General features: G+C 50.6%; 1 protein-coding gene across 4 annotated transcripts; it reads left to right on the top strand.

Moving 5' to 3' along the window:
- Positions 1–2,866: 2,866 nt before the first annotated feature.
- On the top strand, positions 2,867–14,908 carry ELOVL1 (ELOVL fatty acid elongase 1). Of its 4 annotated transcripts, none has more exons than XM_015870054.1 (8): positions 2,867–2,891; positions 12,143–12,204; positions 12,607–12,797; positions 12,953–13,033; positions 13,228–13,284; positions 13,633–13,738; positions 13,921–14,057; positions 14,465–14,908. In XM_015870054.1, exons 2-8 carry the CDS (start codon positions 12,159–12,161, stop codon positions 14,717–14,719), a joined length of 873 nt encoding a protein of 290 aa, XP_015725540.1. In that variant the 5' UTR covers positions 2,867–2,891; positions 12,143–12,158; the 3' UTR covers positions 14,720–14,908. The 4 variants fall into 4 exon arrangements, with proteins under 4 accessions (XP_015725540.1, XP_015725539.1, XP_015725538.1 ...); XM_015870053.2 differs by lacking the exon at positions 2,867–2,891 and adding an exon at positions 3,709–3,739; XM_015870052.2 differs by lacking the exon at positions 2,867–2,891 and adding an exon at positions 5,905–6,036.
- Positions 14,909–16,049: the final 1,141 nt, after the last annotated feature.

Below are 16,049 nucleotides of genomic sequence, written 5' to 3'. Positions count from 1 at the left end.
GGAAACAGGCATCATCCCCTGTCAGCCTGCAGGCTGAACGGGCAGGCAAAGCCCAGCCCCATTAGGAGCTGAAACACGGCCTCATTTCATGGTTAAACAATCCCTCTTTGTGTGTCCTGTTCTCCCAGAACAATCCCCTGCTCTGACAATGCCCTTTATGTGGCTTAGTCCCTGCAGAACAAGCAGCAGTGTGCTCAGCCCAATGCCTGGCAGCTTGCAGCAGTGCCTGCCTGCAGCCCTACCACCCCACAGCCAAGGCACAGCACCCAGAACCCCTGTCCAACCTCTGCATGGGGCTGTGGTCATTTCAGATAAAGCCAAAGGCCTCCCAGGAAAGGCTCAAGCACAGCTGAGGGCACATAAAAGGCGTCTTTCTTCTGATCCCAATTATTCTGTGGAGGTGTTGGAAGTGCTGCACCACAAGTGCCAAAAGCAGCCTGGGAAGTGGTTGTGGAGTGCATGTTAGGTCACCACATTGGTCTGAAACCCCAACCACCTATTGGGACTAGAGAAATCACCAGGATTTGCAGAGCAACTCTCAGGCTCCAGGCAGTCTGGGACAGGTTACTGGAGCTGATCCACTCCTGTGGGTTCTAAATTATGAAGGCAAAATGAAATGGCTTCAGAGAGAGAGGCTGGTGACAAGCAGAGCTGGACCTTCCTTATCTACTGCATTTTCTCTCTTCAAAGACACGTCCCTGTGAGGCAGACTTGGAAGCTCCTCACAAATGGGCAGATTTTAGGTTCCTACCAGCAATAGAGCTTGCAGAGCTGCCATGGTCTTCTGCTGCAGCCTGCTGCATGTGGACAGCTATGAAGGCTAGTCATCTCATACCTGCCAGCTACGGAAATGTGTGTCCTTTCTGGGTAGCTCACAGGGATTTTAGATTCCAAGACTGAAGGTATTTTGATCTTCTGGCTGAAGGGGGAGAGGGATGCACTGACAGTGATGGAGTAATTGTCCTTTTCTGTCAGGGTGATGCAATCAGCATAAATAACAGATGCAAGTTTGTGTAAATGAGTCATTTAACGCTGATATCAACCATGGAAGGAGGCAGCACTTCAGCTTCAGCTAAACCAAGCGTGCACACTCAGGTTATTTTACAAGACTGAGAGCAAAGGTGCAATGCTGAGAAACCACACCGGTATCTCTCATCACATACAGATGAAATTGTTGTCACTAATCCCTAAGGTCATAACCCTTCTTCGAACTTCATTCCTTTTTTATTGCTTAGTTCCTACAGACCTTCCCATCTGATAGTCTGATAATCCTCTATACCGACGGCTTCCATCTTTGTGCCTTCAGCAAGTTACATTAGCACACACCTGCTTTTTGCACCCAGACAAAGCAATGAGGAAGAAGAGAAACGCATCTGGCTCTGCAAGAGCTGAAGTAACAACTGGTGGATGGAACAACGGGAAGGCAGATTGCAAAGATTCACACCCACATCCGTCTGATCAGATCTCTGGGTTGAATAGAATCAGCTGGTCGCTCACTAAAACCAGACTGAAGTGGTGTGCTCTTCTCCCAGATCAGAGGTAGAAGAAAGTGCCCATATTCTCCAAATGTGGGGCCCTGTGTACCCGAGACAGGCCATACACGGCACATGCTACTGTAAACAAGAGCATGACAGTCAGGTTGTTGTTTGAATTGCAGGTGAGTTGTTAATAAACAGTAGGGCTCTGCCAGCTGCGCAAGCAATTGGGCATCCTTGTGCAGGTGTGTGACACAATCATCTCGTTTGTAGCCCATACTGCAGCCAGAGCAACATACCTGGCTGGCTGCAAATGGCGTTTCTCCCATATTTTGAGTCACACAGGCAGGATTCCAGATTGAAGCAGGTCATCCATTTATAAAAGTCTCTCTCCCAACACTTTGGGAACATCAGCCTGTACGTGACAGGTTGTATCACTCTGACTTTGTCTCCTTCATCCTCTATTTTCAAAGGATTTTCTTCACTTTGTGTGGTCATGCTCAGGAGCTCCACAGCAGTCAGCAGACAAGCCAAGTCCTTGCTGGAGACCTGCAGGACCCTGCATTCTCTTGCAGTCACATCCAGTTGAGCCAGCACTGCTCTGCGGGAGAATTAGCAGCAGAAACAGAAGATGAAGTAGCAATGGAAAGTTAAAGAGCGAATATCCAACAGGAATAATGGTGGAGAGAGTAGACACAACAGGGAAATGGAGTCCTGGACTGAGAGGAGAGAAATAAACTGCATTGTGAGCAGAAGAGAGTAACCTGGAAATCTATTCCAGTAGAAGGACGGGGTTGGGCCGTGAAATTTGGGGCTCAGTTTTAGAGCTTGACAAGCCTGACAGCAAGGGTGGATCCAGAGGAGAGAAGGAATGCTTAGAGAAAGCTATGAGAGCTGGGATATGAGGCTGAAAACCATCTAGCAGGGAGTGGGAAGGAATCCATTGGTGTTCTCTTGTTTCATGAGAAATGGCATAGCAAGATTTCCATTTAACCAGACCAAGAATCAACAGAAAGACCGATGGTTCAAAACAGGATCACAGGGAAAACAAACAAAACACATGAAGAGCAGCAAACAAAATTGACGCTTATCCTTAACAAGGGAGAAGAGTGATCCAGCCAGCTGCAGGCCTGCCAGTCTGATATTAGCAGTGTTTGATTAAAGAGTAACTCAGCATATGGACAGGAAATGGAAAGTGGGTTAAAATACAGTCTGTTACATCTAACTAACCTTACTATAAAGCAATTGGCCCTACGCAGACTCCAGGGGAACAGCCGATACACTGGGAACCTTGGTAGGCAGCGGGGGCAGAGGTGAGCAGAGGAATTTCACGTGGGAAGGAGTGGTTAAAGGTCAGAAGAACAGAGCTTGGTGCAAGAGAGCACATCAGGACACTCAGAGAACGCTACCACTGAGGTATGTTGTAGATATTAACAAAAATATTAGGGGCATTCTGGTGAAATTTGCTGGGATCCAGTGCTGTGAGGCATTGGAAGTACAGGAAGGGAACCATGTACCAACAGAATAGGTGTGAAAATCCCTGTTTGGGGATTTTGTGAGCTGTGAGCACCTGAAGGACGGGACAAACACAGCGTTGGCTCTGTTCAAGCAGGGAATGTGCCATCTTCATCTTCAGGAGGAACCTGAACAGCAGCATGGCCACAAGTGTTGCCTGGGCAGTAGGAAGCTTGTTTGGCCATCTGTGTAATGGCTGAGAGGGAGATGATTGCTATCTACAAATACAATGGACATAAATACATAGGTGAGGATCTATGGGAACGTGGTGCAGGAACAAATGGATATTAACCGGCTGTGAATCTATATAAGGTTGTAAGGAGATGGTTCCTAAGAATTAGCAGTGAATTCTAAAACAGGTATGATATCAAAAAAAAAAAAAAAAGGAAAAGAAAAAAAAAAACAAAAACCCAACATATGCGACTTGTTTATTAACTTGTCTATTGCTCTCCCTCTGCAGGGAGCTGCTTCACCTCTCAGAACCAGCCAACACCACCCCAAACCCCGGCATCCTCCCAGCAAAAACTGAGACCCCCGCTCAGCCCCAGCCCTGAGGTGATGCCGGTGTGGGCGTGGCCACAAAATGGGCGGGCTGCAGCTCGAACCGCGATTGGCCTCGAAGGGAAAGACCCGCCCCTTTTGGGCGGAGCTCTTACCTCTAAGCCAATCGTCAGCGGCGTGGGGGGCAGGGCAGTGCTATATAAATGCGGGGGAGCCGTGGTGGCGGGCAAAGCGGGGTGCGGCGGGCGGTGAGTTGTGTTGGGTGGTGCCCACATGTGGGGTGGGTGGGCCGGCTGGGGGTGCTGGGTTCGGCTGGGGCTGAGCCTCCCTTAACGTGTTACTGGGAGGGAAGTAAGAGGGTTTGAGGGGCGATTTAGGAGGTTTATGACGGGATGTGTAAGTGGCTGGTGAATTGGGGTTTGCTTTTGGAAGAGTCGTTCTATATGGGGTGCCCCATAGCTCGGGGTTGGCGCTTCGGCCGCTGCCATGTGCCCGCTGTGCCGGCAGCCCCAGGGCCAGGAAGTGCCGGCAGCAGCCGCGTGTCTGCGCCAGCCGCTGCTGTCAGCCGGGATGCTCCGGGGCACGGGACGAGACGGGCGGGGTCCCATAGACCGAGCCCTGCGACAGCGTGGGCGCCGCGAGGAGGGCCGGGACCTGGGGTGGCCGTGGTCCGATGGGGTGGGCCGGGTGTTGCGACACGGCCCTGGCAGGTGGCGAGGCGCTGGGCCGCTGGGCGCGGCCGCCGGCGGGCAGGAAGGCACGGAGAGGGGCTGTCACACGCCTTACGGGGGGGGAGCAACGCCCCTCCAGCCGGCTGGAGCCGGGGATGCCCTGAGCCTGGAGCGGCCGGAACGCCACGGCCATGGTCCGGCAGCGCTGCTCGGACCCGGTGCGGGTTGCCCGGCGTGTTACGGGTCGGCCCGCTGGCTGTGGAGCCGGCCGTTCTTGCACTTCCGGGCTGCGGGGCTCAGGGCCGCGGTAGGCCCCGGCACAGCCTCACCCCGCCCCGCGGCCTGACTGGGCGCCGACCGCGCTGAGCGCTCCGGGCCGGCTGGGGGGCGGCTGCGGGGTTGAACTGCGTCCCTACGGCCTGTAGTAGCGAGATGGAACGTGAGGGGCCCGGAGCCCGCAGTGCTCGGCTCGAGGCGGACCCCGCTGCAGCTGGGGCTCCAGTCGGGTTTCCTCGCAGTGAGGCGCGAGCAGCCTCCGCTGGCAGCACAGAGGCTGGGGAGCGTTCTCGTACATAGCCCTCAGCATCAATGTGCCATTGAGAGATTCCTCTGCCCTCCTCCTCCGGTCAGGGTGGCAGTACCAGGCCTCTGCGGCGAGCACAATGTTAGCTTTGAGCGCCGGCTGGTGTAGGTGCCGGTCCTCCCTCTGGCCCTTGCACTGGAATGCTGGTGGGAGGAGGTCCCTGTCACTTTCCTGGTGGCAGCAGTACCCGGGCTGTTGTGCATGAGGTTTGTGTATGTTGGACAACTGCAGATGTAATAACTGGCTGAATGCTCATCTGTCTGACTTATTGTAGGCAGTGCTGAGCTTGATCTGTATGTCTTGTACATGGGCCTTATGTGATGATATACAATGTTAGTGAAGCTGCCGCTTTGGTTTCACAAGGCCTGATGAGGCAATGTGAATGTAAGGCTGTGTACCTTACTGTATAAGTACCTTAGTGTATAAACTCCTTTCCGTGGCTGCTTGTTGCTGTCCCGCTGGCTGTTTGTGTTGCTTCTGGATGGCCGGAAGAAATGAAGCAACTCGCAGGTGAAGGCTCATGCACTTGTTTGGTGGGTGGTGTGGGATAATGCAATGTACTTTGCTGCTAGTGCATTCCTCAGAGCATCTCATCCCTACGCCAGGATCATCTGCGCAGCAGTGCATCCATCCTGCGGTGCTGCCTGAAATTGTCCACCTTCTCTTCTGCTAGAATGCAGTCAGGGCAGATTCCTAAGTGGATGGAGCTGACCTTGCCACTAGACCTGCTGGATGGCTTCTTAAGGATGGCTTACAGAGTCAAACAGTTGACTGAGCCCTTGGGGCTTGACTGAGGCTCCTTATCTTCTTCAAAGAGATGAGCCCCTTCAGCTTGTGGGTGTGAGCTGCTGCTGACAACATATTCCTTTGAGATGCAGTGTGATGCCAACTGTTGCAGCAGCGTCTCCTTGCTGCATCTCAGTGTAGGGATTAAGCCATTCCACCCGCACAGCCCAGGCCTCTGTGCTCCTGTCCTGCATAGCATTCTCATCTCTATTTCCCTGTAAGTCTATTAGTTATGGAGAGCATGTATAGTCCTCTGGGACAGGAATATGATTCAGTCCTAGTAAAACTGATACAATGGGCTCAGGGAAGAGACAATAAAATCATTCTGACCTAGAGGTGTCTTGAAGCATGTCTTTTATTTTTTATTTTTTAGGTGGAAACAAGGGACATAGTGTCTTCTGTTTCTTCCTGATGGAGAAAAGCTTTACATCTCCATGATGCTCTGATGCTGGTTTCCTTGCATTACTGTGTGATTGACTTTGCACTGTTGTCAGAGAGTGGAGAGGTGAGCAGTTTCTTTTTCTCACAGCTCTTGGGCTGTGATCCTTTAGGAATGAGCTTCCAGAGGTACTGGGAGTGATGACCCAAGAGATTTTTGCCCATTTCTATGCTTTTGTGCTGGATTTGTGCCAGCATGTGCCTTGCTGTCAGGTGGTGGGTGTATGTGGGCTGGAAAGTCTGGTTCCTGCCAGTCAAACAGGTGAGGCAGCCTGAGCTCCTGCAGGGAGGAGCTGGTCCCCAGGAGCTGTGAGGCTGCTGTTGCTCACAGATGACAGGCTGCAGCCTTTTCTGCTTCAGCCTTTCAATAACAACAGGCTGCATCAGGGACTGCAGTTCTGTGTGGATGCTGCTTGGTCTGGTAGTTCTTGGTTCTTCCTTGGAGCCTGTTTAATTTCAGGTTGATCCTTCCCTTGTAGGACAGATCAGGTCACATAGGCAGTCACTGAGGCAGGAATATCTCCAGCTTTGGTGCAAGGTGTGCTCTTAGTCTGTGATCATTGATCTGTTAAACCGCTTGCTCGTGGTTTGCTAATAGACTTTTTCCGTATACATAGGGAGTTATATCCCATGCTGCTTCTACTTAATCCTAAGAGGCTTTCCTTCTCTGTATGGGGCAAGTGGGAAAAGCAGTAGACTTGGCTTTAAGTTATCAACCTGCACCTGTGGAGATAATGAGGCCTAATGCTTATAAACCCTGTTAAAGGTGCCACCTGTTATGACTTAAAGCTGTTGAGCTTTGCTGTACAGCTATGATGCTGCTGGACTCTCTGGTATCTCTAGTATTGCCAATGAACATAACTCTCGTTTGAAGGTGGTTGTGTGACTTTGCTGCCCTTTATGCAGGGAATAGGGAAGACTGAAGCTGATGGCATGGGAAGCTGTAGTCAGCCCTTCCCCAGGTGAGAAGTGGCTCTGAGTTTGTAATGGGCTTTTTGAATAGTCAAGGCAGAGCTATTAGACTGATTTTGAAAGTTGTCTTTCTGCTGCTTGCTTTGTGGATTTTAAATATCCATCTTGTTTTAGTGTTGCTGTCCAACTAGTGCTCATGCCTGGATGGGACAGCACACTGATTATTACTGTGTAATGATTACAGACACTGCTGTTGGATTGGGTTTGGAGCCTTCTTGTGAGCTATTTGCATGATAAATGAAAGCCCCAGAGATGAGCACCCTGGTGCTGTGTCCACCCCACATGCAGATAGGGCTGATCAGTGTTCCTCTGCCAGAGGGCTCTGACCTACTTCTAGTAGTAGGTGTCGGGATCAGCCCTTCTTGGTCTAACCCTGTGTCCTCCATCATCACCTACTTAATTCTATTCTTTGGGTGCTCTTTGCTTTGTACCATGTAGGGCTGCTGTGTGCCATTGCTTCAGATAGGTAGCTCAGCCATCTCTGCCTCACCCTGTACTATGTGAGTATAACACAGAGTTACTGTGGCAATGTTGCTTTTACTTCTCAAGGAGTTTTGCCCAGTTTCTTTATTCCTTCACCTTAGTTCCTTGCATTGTCAGAGTTTCTCCCATTGTTGCCTCTTCCTGACAGCTCTTATTTTTACTGATAGCCTGAACATGGGCTCACCACTGTTGGGTATAATAAAGAATAAGCCTACGCTGACAGTTTGATTCGTCAGTTCAGGAAGATTATGTCCCTGGTGGGAAGAAAAACCCCACTGTATGGATCTAGATCTCTCACTGCAAGTTGTGTTTCTGAGACCAAATCTGACTGCCTGTTTATTTTTTTGCACAAGGTTACTAAGCCCTATCGCTGCAGGCTTGTTCCTTCCCCTGCAAGCTTGAGGGGATCTGATGACTACCCAGACTCCATAGGTTGCCTACTAGTCTGTCTCTTCTCATTCCTACCTTCTGGCAAGTATGGGAAGGAGAGGAGGTAATGTTTATAGGATGCCATCCAAAAGCCTCTATTGGTGTTAACACCCACTTGCTGAGGATGAAGAAACTACTCAGCTCCAGACAGGTCAGTCACATTGTGCTGCTTGGAGCTGATGCATAAGGAGCAGTGCTTGGCCAACTAGTGGCTATGGCAGCACTCTTGCCAGAGCGGCTGCATAGCAAGGGCTTGAGAGTTTGCTCCTTCATTGGGAACACAACTCTTCTGTATTGATATGAATGTATTCTGATGTTGACCATTTGTTTTCAGGCTGTAAGTAACGTTCTTTTTCATTCAGCATGATATATAGCTGAGCCAGAGGAAGTAATAAATGGATGTATGATTCAAGTAGGGTCTTATGTGGTGTTGTTAACTGTGGAGTTCACTGGGAAGCTTTGTGCTGCCACATGGGCTGGGAGGTCTGGGACTTGTTATCAGACTCTGGTCATCCAACTGTCATCAGTCCTCAGAGCCAAGGTGTCAGGCAAGGGCAGCTCTGTTTTCTTACTGTACCCCAAGTCTCTTGGCTTTGTTTGCCGCACCTGAAGTGTAGCATCTTGTGCCAGGCTGGTCTTCTTTGCACGCGACTTGGGGCTCAGGTATTTCTCTTACGTTCTCATTTCTCTTGGGGTACAAGAAGGGACTTCAGCATGTGGACAGCAGTGTTCCAACTGAATCTTCACACTGATGGTTGGAATCATTTAACATACCACCATATACTTAAATACAGCTCTCCTGTTGATTGTTCTCCTGCTGTATGTGATTGAGCTTGCTTCCCAAGATGCTGTGTATGAAACAGAGTGTGCACTGACTATTGTTCTCTATTCCTCCTGAGGTGAAAGAGCTGCAGAAGGAGACAAATCCAGTTTTCTCTGCTTCATGGTAAACATCAGTCTTAGAGCAGCCCCCCTTCAGAGCCTGTACAGAGCAGGGTGCTGCTGCTCAGAGATGCCCGAGTTCCTGCTGCCTGGTCTCTGACTGCCTTGCTTCTATTGTTTTATGTTGGGCAGATTCTGTTGTGCTCACCTTGATGAGTTCACTTGCATATAAGCTAAGGGAGATCTCATTAAGCTAAGGGAGATCTCATCCTGGAGCTGACTGCTGCAGTTGATGGTTGGAGGTGCCAGCTTGTGCTGCCTTCTGCGTGTGCTTCAAAGTCTCTACGTTCTGGGGTGCTCAGTCCTGTTCTTCTGCAGTAGCAGCTACCATCAGCAGATCGTCTGAACTGTAGATCCCTATGGCCCTACTGGGAAATGCATGTTCTGAGCACTTGAAGTATGCACAGGCACTGCCAGACCCCTCTGGGGTCAGAAGCTCTACAAGGTTGGGTGGGTGCTTTTGCTGTGCTGGGGTGGAGCTGGGAAAGGGTGAGCTTTGGAGGAGGCCTTTTTTCTCTGGGGATGTGGAGTTCAGCAAGCCTTGCTGCCAGCTTGGAGGTGAGGGATGAGGGTTGGCTCGTAGTCCAGCCAGTTGGTTATCTCCTGACCTTTGAGGGTTGATGTTCCCTTGGGAGCCTCATGAGGACCAAGCCTGCCATAGCCAGTTCAGCAAGGCAACTCTGTGGCCACCAACCAGAATGTTTTGGTACTGCCTGTAATTAAACTAGTGGGGAGATTATTGTTGCTTGCCTGTTACAGGACTCATTTCTTACTTGAATACTGATGAAATGGGTGTGCTGGCTACTAGGCTGCTGGGGCTCACTGTGTTGCTTGTGGTAACTGCTGTATGGTGAAAGATAAGTGCTTTGGAAGGTGCATGTGCTCTGTGAGGTGAAGCTCCATGGGTTGAGCTGTTGTCTGTCACTGGTTCACAATGCTGTGGTCAGGCTGCTGGGACTTGTTATAATGGGCCTTGCTGTTCTTGCTGAAGTAGCACAAACTGGCTGCATAGCTTGTTGGAAATCTGCAGCGTACACACTGCTTAGTGTAAGTAAGCATCTAATCCTCAGCGTTGGTTACTGGGACAGATTTGGCCTGTTGCTTTAGCCTGCATATGAAATTTCCCCTGAGACAGAAGCGATAAACCTGTTGGTGAGAGGTGGAAGCAGATGTGTTGCAAGGCCTTCAGGCAGCATGTGGGGTGTGTTTGGGCCCCAAGGTGCTTTGGGAAGCTTGAACCTGTTTCTTAACTTCCCTTGAGCTAATCAAGGCTCAGTTTTGGGATCTCCGGTCTCCTCCCAGTGTCTTGCACAAGGGGACCAGGATCTTGGATTCAAAGGAGAACAACTATTTCTCCTGTACCAGCCTGTGAGCTGTGAACTCGTATGGCATGTTGTGTAGCATAGCGTGGTAGGGGCAGATGCCTGGTGAATACTTACTCTTCTTAGTGTGCAGAGAGACCTGAGGTGTTGGTGTTGTATAGAGGGATGAGGCACCTTGCGACTTGCGAGCCCTTCTGCTTTCCAGTGTGGAACAGCATGGAGCCCTTGACTCAGGAAGGCCAATACATTTCACATCCTCCTGCCTGGCAGAAAGTAATGCCTGAGTCTGCTCTACAATCACCCTTCTGCAGCTCTATCTGAAGACCATGGCTGCTCTTCAGGAGGTGGAAGTGGGTGAGACCTACTTGCATTTGCTTACTGAGCAAGGTAGGCTTTGGTCTCCACTTGTAGGACCTTGCAGCTTGCTGTTGTGGATACCAGATCTTGCAGAGACCCAAGGACTTTGGAGTCCCTAAAAATGTGGCTGCTATGAGCTCTGTCCAACAGAACAATATCCTGCTGCTGTGGAAAAACTCCTACATCCTTTCCATAAAGTCTGTAGCATAATCCTTTTAGTTCTGCCATGGTAGAAATCCTGGTGTGTGCCCAGAGCCATTGTTCAGGATGAGGCTGGTGCCTTTTCTCCCTGCAATCAGCTGAGCAGTGTAATCCATAGCTTCTAAGCTTGTCTCCCTCTTAGGAGTGTGAGATGTCGCTCTGAGCTTGTAGGTGCCTTTGATACCATCTTATCCCAGCCTGCCCCAATTAGGTAAGCGCTCCATAGGAGCCTTGTGTCTTTACTAAGACTGACTCACTCAGCTTGATAAGATAAACACTGAGCTTGAAAAGTCAGGTCCCCATGCTGGCAGCTAACTCTTGAGGGCTACTCAGTCTAGCAAACAGAGGTGTAGCTGGGTGTTGTGGTCAAAGTCTGAAACTCAACAGACAAGTTTGGAGCTTGTTCTCTCTCTCATGAGAGCAGCTTAAAGCTCAGTGGCTTTAAGAGCTATACTTACTGTCCTTCCCACAGCTCAAGCCTTGAGTAGCTTTCAAGGATGCTGTAGTTCCTGCTGTGCTTTTCTGGCTTCTGTTACGTGTGGAGAGTGCTAATCGTAGTGCCTGGAACTGGCTTCTCTGTTGCCAGCCAAGGTTCCCAGGGTCTCTGGGGGTGCTGGCTGCTCTGAAGCCTCACTTGAAGGGGTGAAGAGGCTGTTGGAGGGAGGGAGGTGGCCCTGCCTGATTCAGTGGAGCAGGGTATGAGTGGGTGAGCACAGAGCTAGCACTGCTGCTATGGTGGTACAGGTTTGCTGTCTTAAGTGGTGAATGGGAAGGTAGACAGCAGGCCACTGTGTGATCCCGTTTTGATTCTTGGTAGTCTTGGGTGGTGCTTTCTGCTGTCCTGCCTGGTCAGAGTTGGAGGGGTACTGGTGTGACTGCGACTGGATGCTCCCTGCTGGAGAAAAGGTCGCTTCAGCCTCTCAGCTGTAGCTTGGATTAGTGATGTGCTTCCTGATGGGGGCAGCAGTAATCCTCCAGGAAGATGCCGTGGGGGGACCCATTTCTCCAGGCTCGTGTGTGGGAAGTGATTTCTGTGCACCTTCTTGGAGGAAGGGATAGGATGGGTGGGATTTCTGCTCTGCAGCGTCATGGGTGTTAGTGGTATTAGTGGTGTTAGTGCTTGAGCATGTTACAGTGAGAACGAGATCAAGGACATGGAGATGCAGTACTGGGGCTGGAAGCTTTCTTAAATGAAACATTAGGATCTGCCATTGGAAGGACTGCAGGTGATAGATGATGTGGTTTCCAGCAGAGGTGGGGAGACAGGATCGGGTTTGTGGAAGAGGAGTAGGTAGTACATGCCTTTGCTGGGAGGTGGATGCTGGTATATAATCAGTTGGAAGCAATGACAAGCAGGTAAGCATAACAGAACCCCTGAAGCTGTGCTCAAGATGTGATGTGTAGGGCTGTGCTCCACAGGCTGCCTTCCTGGGTCAACTGCCTGATCTGCCCTTCCTCTCTCCACAGACATACTGCCACAGCCATGGAGGGGATTGTGACTATGTATCAGGACTTCATGAAGAAAGCAGGTGAGTGGCTCTATGCAGATGCAGGGTGCGTGGCATTGTGTGTTGTACTGCCACAGACCTGGGGATGTGTTCTGCTGTATCTGATATAACGCAGGCCTAGCTGTGTTCTGTCCTAATGTTAAGTGCAGCTCTGGGGTTTTTGGGCTACCTGAGACTATCTTGCCTCAGTGTCTGCTGAGGCATTTGTGTGTTCCTCCAGGCAGCTCTGAAGTCCAACTTCAGGCTCTATCTTAGACAGCTTTGCTGGGTTCTCCAGTCTCTGTTACCAGGTTGTCCCTTGCCTCTACTCCCATCCTTGGAGAATGGGATTTTCATGTCCTTAACTTAATTCTGGTGTTAGCATTGCTGTTAGCAGATTGGGGTTGGGATGCTTACTGCTGTGTACCTTGGCTTTCTCCACAGACCCCCGCATTGCTGATTATCCACTGATGCAGTCCCCGTTCCTTGTGTTGGGCATCCTTCTGGCATATGTCTACTTTGTACTCTCCTTGGGTTCCCAGGTAATGGCAAACAGGAAGCCTTTAAACGTGAAGAAATTCATGGTGCTATATAACTTCTTCCTGGTGGGGCTCTCACTCTACATAGTCTATGAGGTGAGTTGCCAGCAGGTTGCCTGTCACATATAAAGCAATCCATGCAGGCTGTGTGGGTCATGGAAGAGCGCTCTGTGGGTTTTTCTCTGGTATTTTGAGCAGAGCTGGGAAATGCAGTGACTTGTGTGTTGGACCTCACTCTGCTCTTGTTGCAGTTTCTGATGGCAGGGTGGCTTACTGGGTACACCTGGCGATGTGACCCTGTGGACTTCTCACAGGACCCCAAGGCCCTCAGGGTGAGTTCTCCTGTCTCTCATAAATAGGGATGGCTTTCAGTGCTTGTCTGGACAGCAGGTTCCCTGCCTCTCCTCTGAGGCAAATGACTTGGTATCTGGCTTCTAATGTCACTCCAGATTTTCTGTGTGGAGAGATCTGGTCATGGGGCATGTTCTGACTGACATGGGTCTCATGTTAACTTGTTCTGTTACAGATGGTCAGGGTTGCTTGGCTGTTTGTCTTTTCCAAGTTCATTGAACTGACGGACACGGTGAGTAAGTTACTGGAGAGGCCTTGTTCTTGGGGGAAACTTAATCACTGCTTCGGGCAGAGATTTGAGGCTCAATGTACCTAGTGTACTTGAGGTGGTAGGTGCCTCCTTTGGCCCTTTTGGTCTGAACTGCCAGTAGTTCTATCTGATATCACTGGGAGGTCACTCTGGATATCACACAGGCTACTTCTGTCATGACTCTGAAAGCTGTGGGGTAACCTAATGTATGGTTGCAATGATCTGGGGGGGTGGGAAGCATCACTGAGACCAGACACTGAAGCAGTGGCCTGGGTTGTTTCACCTGCTCCCAAGGTGTTGACTCTTGATGTTGCTGGGCTCTCATTGCAGGTCATTTTTGTCCTGAGGAAGAAGAATGAACAGGTCACATTTCTGCACCTTTTCCACCACTCTGTCCTGCCCTGGAGCTGGTGGTGGGGAGCAAAGTTTGGACCAGGTAAGATAGGAAGTGGCTGGAGAAGGCGTGGAGTTGGTATCAGCAAAATAAGGAAGGTTTTTCCTTTTTTTTTTACTACTGCTGGGCTCCTAGGAACTGTGTTGTTTTGTTTTGTTTTTTTTTAATGTAGTACTGTTTTGCTGCAGATGAATGACTTATTCTTGTGCAAATGTGTCTAACAGGGGGAATGGGATCATTCCATGCCATGATCAATTCCATGGTGCATGTGGTCATGTACTTCTACTATGGGCTCTCAGCAGCAGGACCTGCCTTCCAGAAGTACCTGTGGTGGAAAAAACACATCACAGCCATCCAGCTGGTAAGTCTGCGCTATGAAGTAGTGTGTGTCCTCAGCCTCTGATGTGAAGGGCAGATCAGTGCTTGTACATATAAAAGATGCAACCAGGACCTGTAGTCTTGCTAGACTCTGGGTTTCTAGCAGCTCTGGCCCACTGTGGCCTCTGATAGCCCTAACAGCCTAGTTAGGGCATGAGGATTGCTCAGCCTGCTGCTTCTGGGCTGTAGCTATGTTGGGAGGGTGATAGAGAAACACTGCTTTTAAACTCGTGCTTGCATCTTCCAGCTACAGCTGGCTGCTCTTTGCTATAAGAACCTCTATTTAGGATGGGCGAAGAGCCTACAGATTTCATTTAGAAAGGTGTATAGTGGGAGATCCTTAAGCCAGCTCCCATAAGTTATTTGTTTCTGTTCTGCCTTGTTCCCCAGACACAGTTTGTGATCGTCTCTGTCCACATCTCCCAGTACTACTTCATGCCCAGCTGCCAGTACCAGTTTCCCATCTTCATCCACCTTATCTGGATTTATGGGACCATCTTCTTCATCCTCTTCTCCAACTTCTGGTACCAGTCTTATACCAAAGGCAAACGATTGCCCAGGGTGGCTCAGCAAGCAGCCCAGCACAATGGTAGCAGCATCCATGAGAATGGCACTGTCACCAATGGCAAGGTCAAAGCCAACTAGAGGGCAGCCTGGCCCTCCCAGAGCCAATGAGAGCCCCGGGGCAGAGGCAGCTGGGACCTGTTCCCCTGCTCCTGGGTGCCAAGTCAAGTGCCTACAGACTGTTGTACCCCTGTGCCCAGCCCTGCTGTCCTCTGTCTGCATGCCCAGCCCCTTTGCTCTGAGCAGCTGTGGGCAACTTCTCCTGCTCTTGGGAGGGCTTGTGCTGTTTCTCACTGTTGTTGAACAGAGAGACAGCTGCCTGCACCACAACTTGGGGCTGCAGTCCCATTCCAGTGTTTCCAAAGGAATTTCCCCCAAGTGCCTGCATCTGGCCCTTCTGCCTGGGGGCCATTTCCTTCTGAGTAGGACCAAAAGAAGAGACCGAGACCGATCCCTGTCCTGGTGCCTTCTCCTCTTCCCTGGCTCATTAGAGCCTGCGTGGATGAAGTGACTTGTCCCTGGTTGCTTGCTGCTGCCAGCTCAAGTGTGAGTGCTCCTGCTCTACCATGCCTTGTGCCACTTTGTTCCATGCCACAATGCTGCGTGTCCCTTGTGGTCCCTGTATACCCAGGTGGTGGTGAAGGGGTCCTGCCCTGGTGTCTGTGCTCAGGTGTGGCTGTGGAGAATGTAGGGGCAGCAAATGTGTGGTACTTGAAGGCCCAGAGCTGCCCAGTACAATACACATGCCTTATGCCTAGTACAAAGTGGGGTTGTGACAGCCTGAAAATGCCTCTACCATGTAATAAGCCCAGGTTGCCTTGCATTTCTTTCCTGTGCCTGGGCTGAGTGCTGAGCATGTGTTTTTAACCATGCTTATGTGATCCAGAATAACAGCTGGTGGCTTGTTCTGGAGTGAGGGAGACCATGCTCACTGTGCTTTGGGTGACTTCCATTCCTGCAAACTCAAGACTTGAGCAATAATTGCCACCAGAGTTGGCTGCTGGGCTCTCCTGCCTGGAACTGGCTCTTCTCTGGCCTGATGTGAGCACAGTTGAGGATGGTTGTAGTGTACTCTGCTATGGTGTAACGGGGAACACCTCTTGCCTTTGTGGATCCTGCTAGGCTTGAGTGAAGATGTACTCTGCTGTTCAGCAGGGCAGTGCAGCAGCTCTCCTGGGCCTGGTGCCTGTCACCTGCTCTAACCAAAGCTGTGTTAGTAGCCTTGAGGATGAGGTGAAGGAGCCAGGCCCAGTCAGATTGGGCTGCTCTTCTATCACAAATAAACAGACAGAAGGAGAAATGGCTCTGCCCTCTTTGTTTTCCCCCCGGCTTGCTGTGCTGTGAAGCTGTTCCAGCTACTTGGTCCTGCCCAGTGGTTTTGGAGGCAGGGCTGGGAGAAGCAGCTGGTGCA

This window comes from Coturnix japonica, chromosome 8 (genome assembly GCF_001577835.2).
Source record: "Coturnix japonica isolate 7356 chromosome 8, Coturnix japonica 2.1, whole genome shotgun sequence".
In the NCBI taxonomy this organism is placed as follows: Eukaryota; Metazoa; Chordata; class Aves; order Galliformes; family Phasianidae; genus Coturnix; species Coturnix japonica.
The sequence above is the reverse complement of the archived record's forward strand: the minus strand, read 5'-3'. Positions and strand labels throughout refer to the sequence as shown.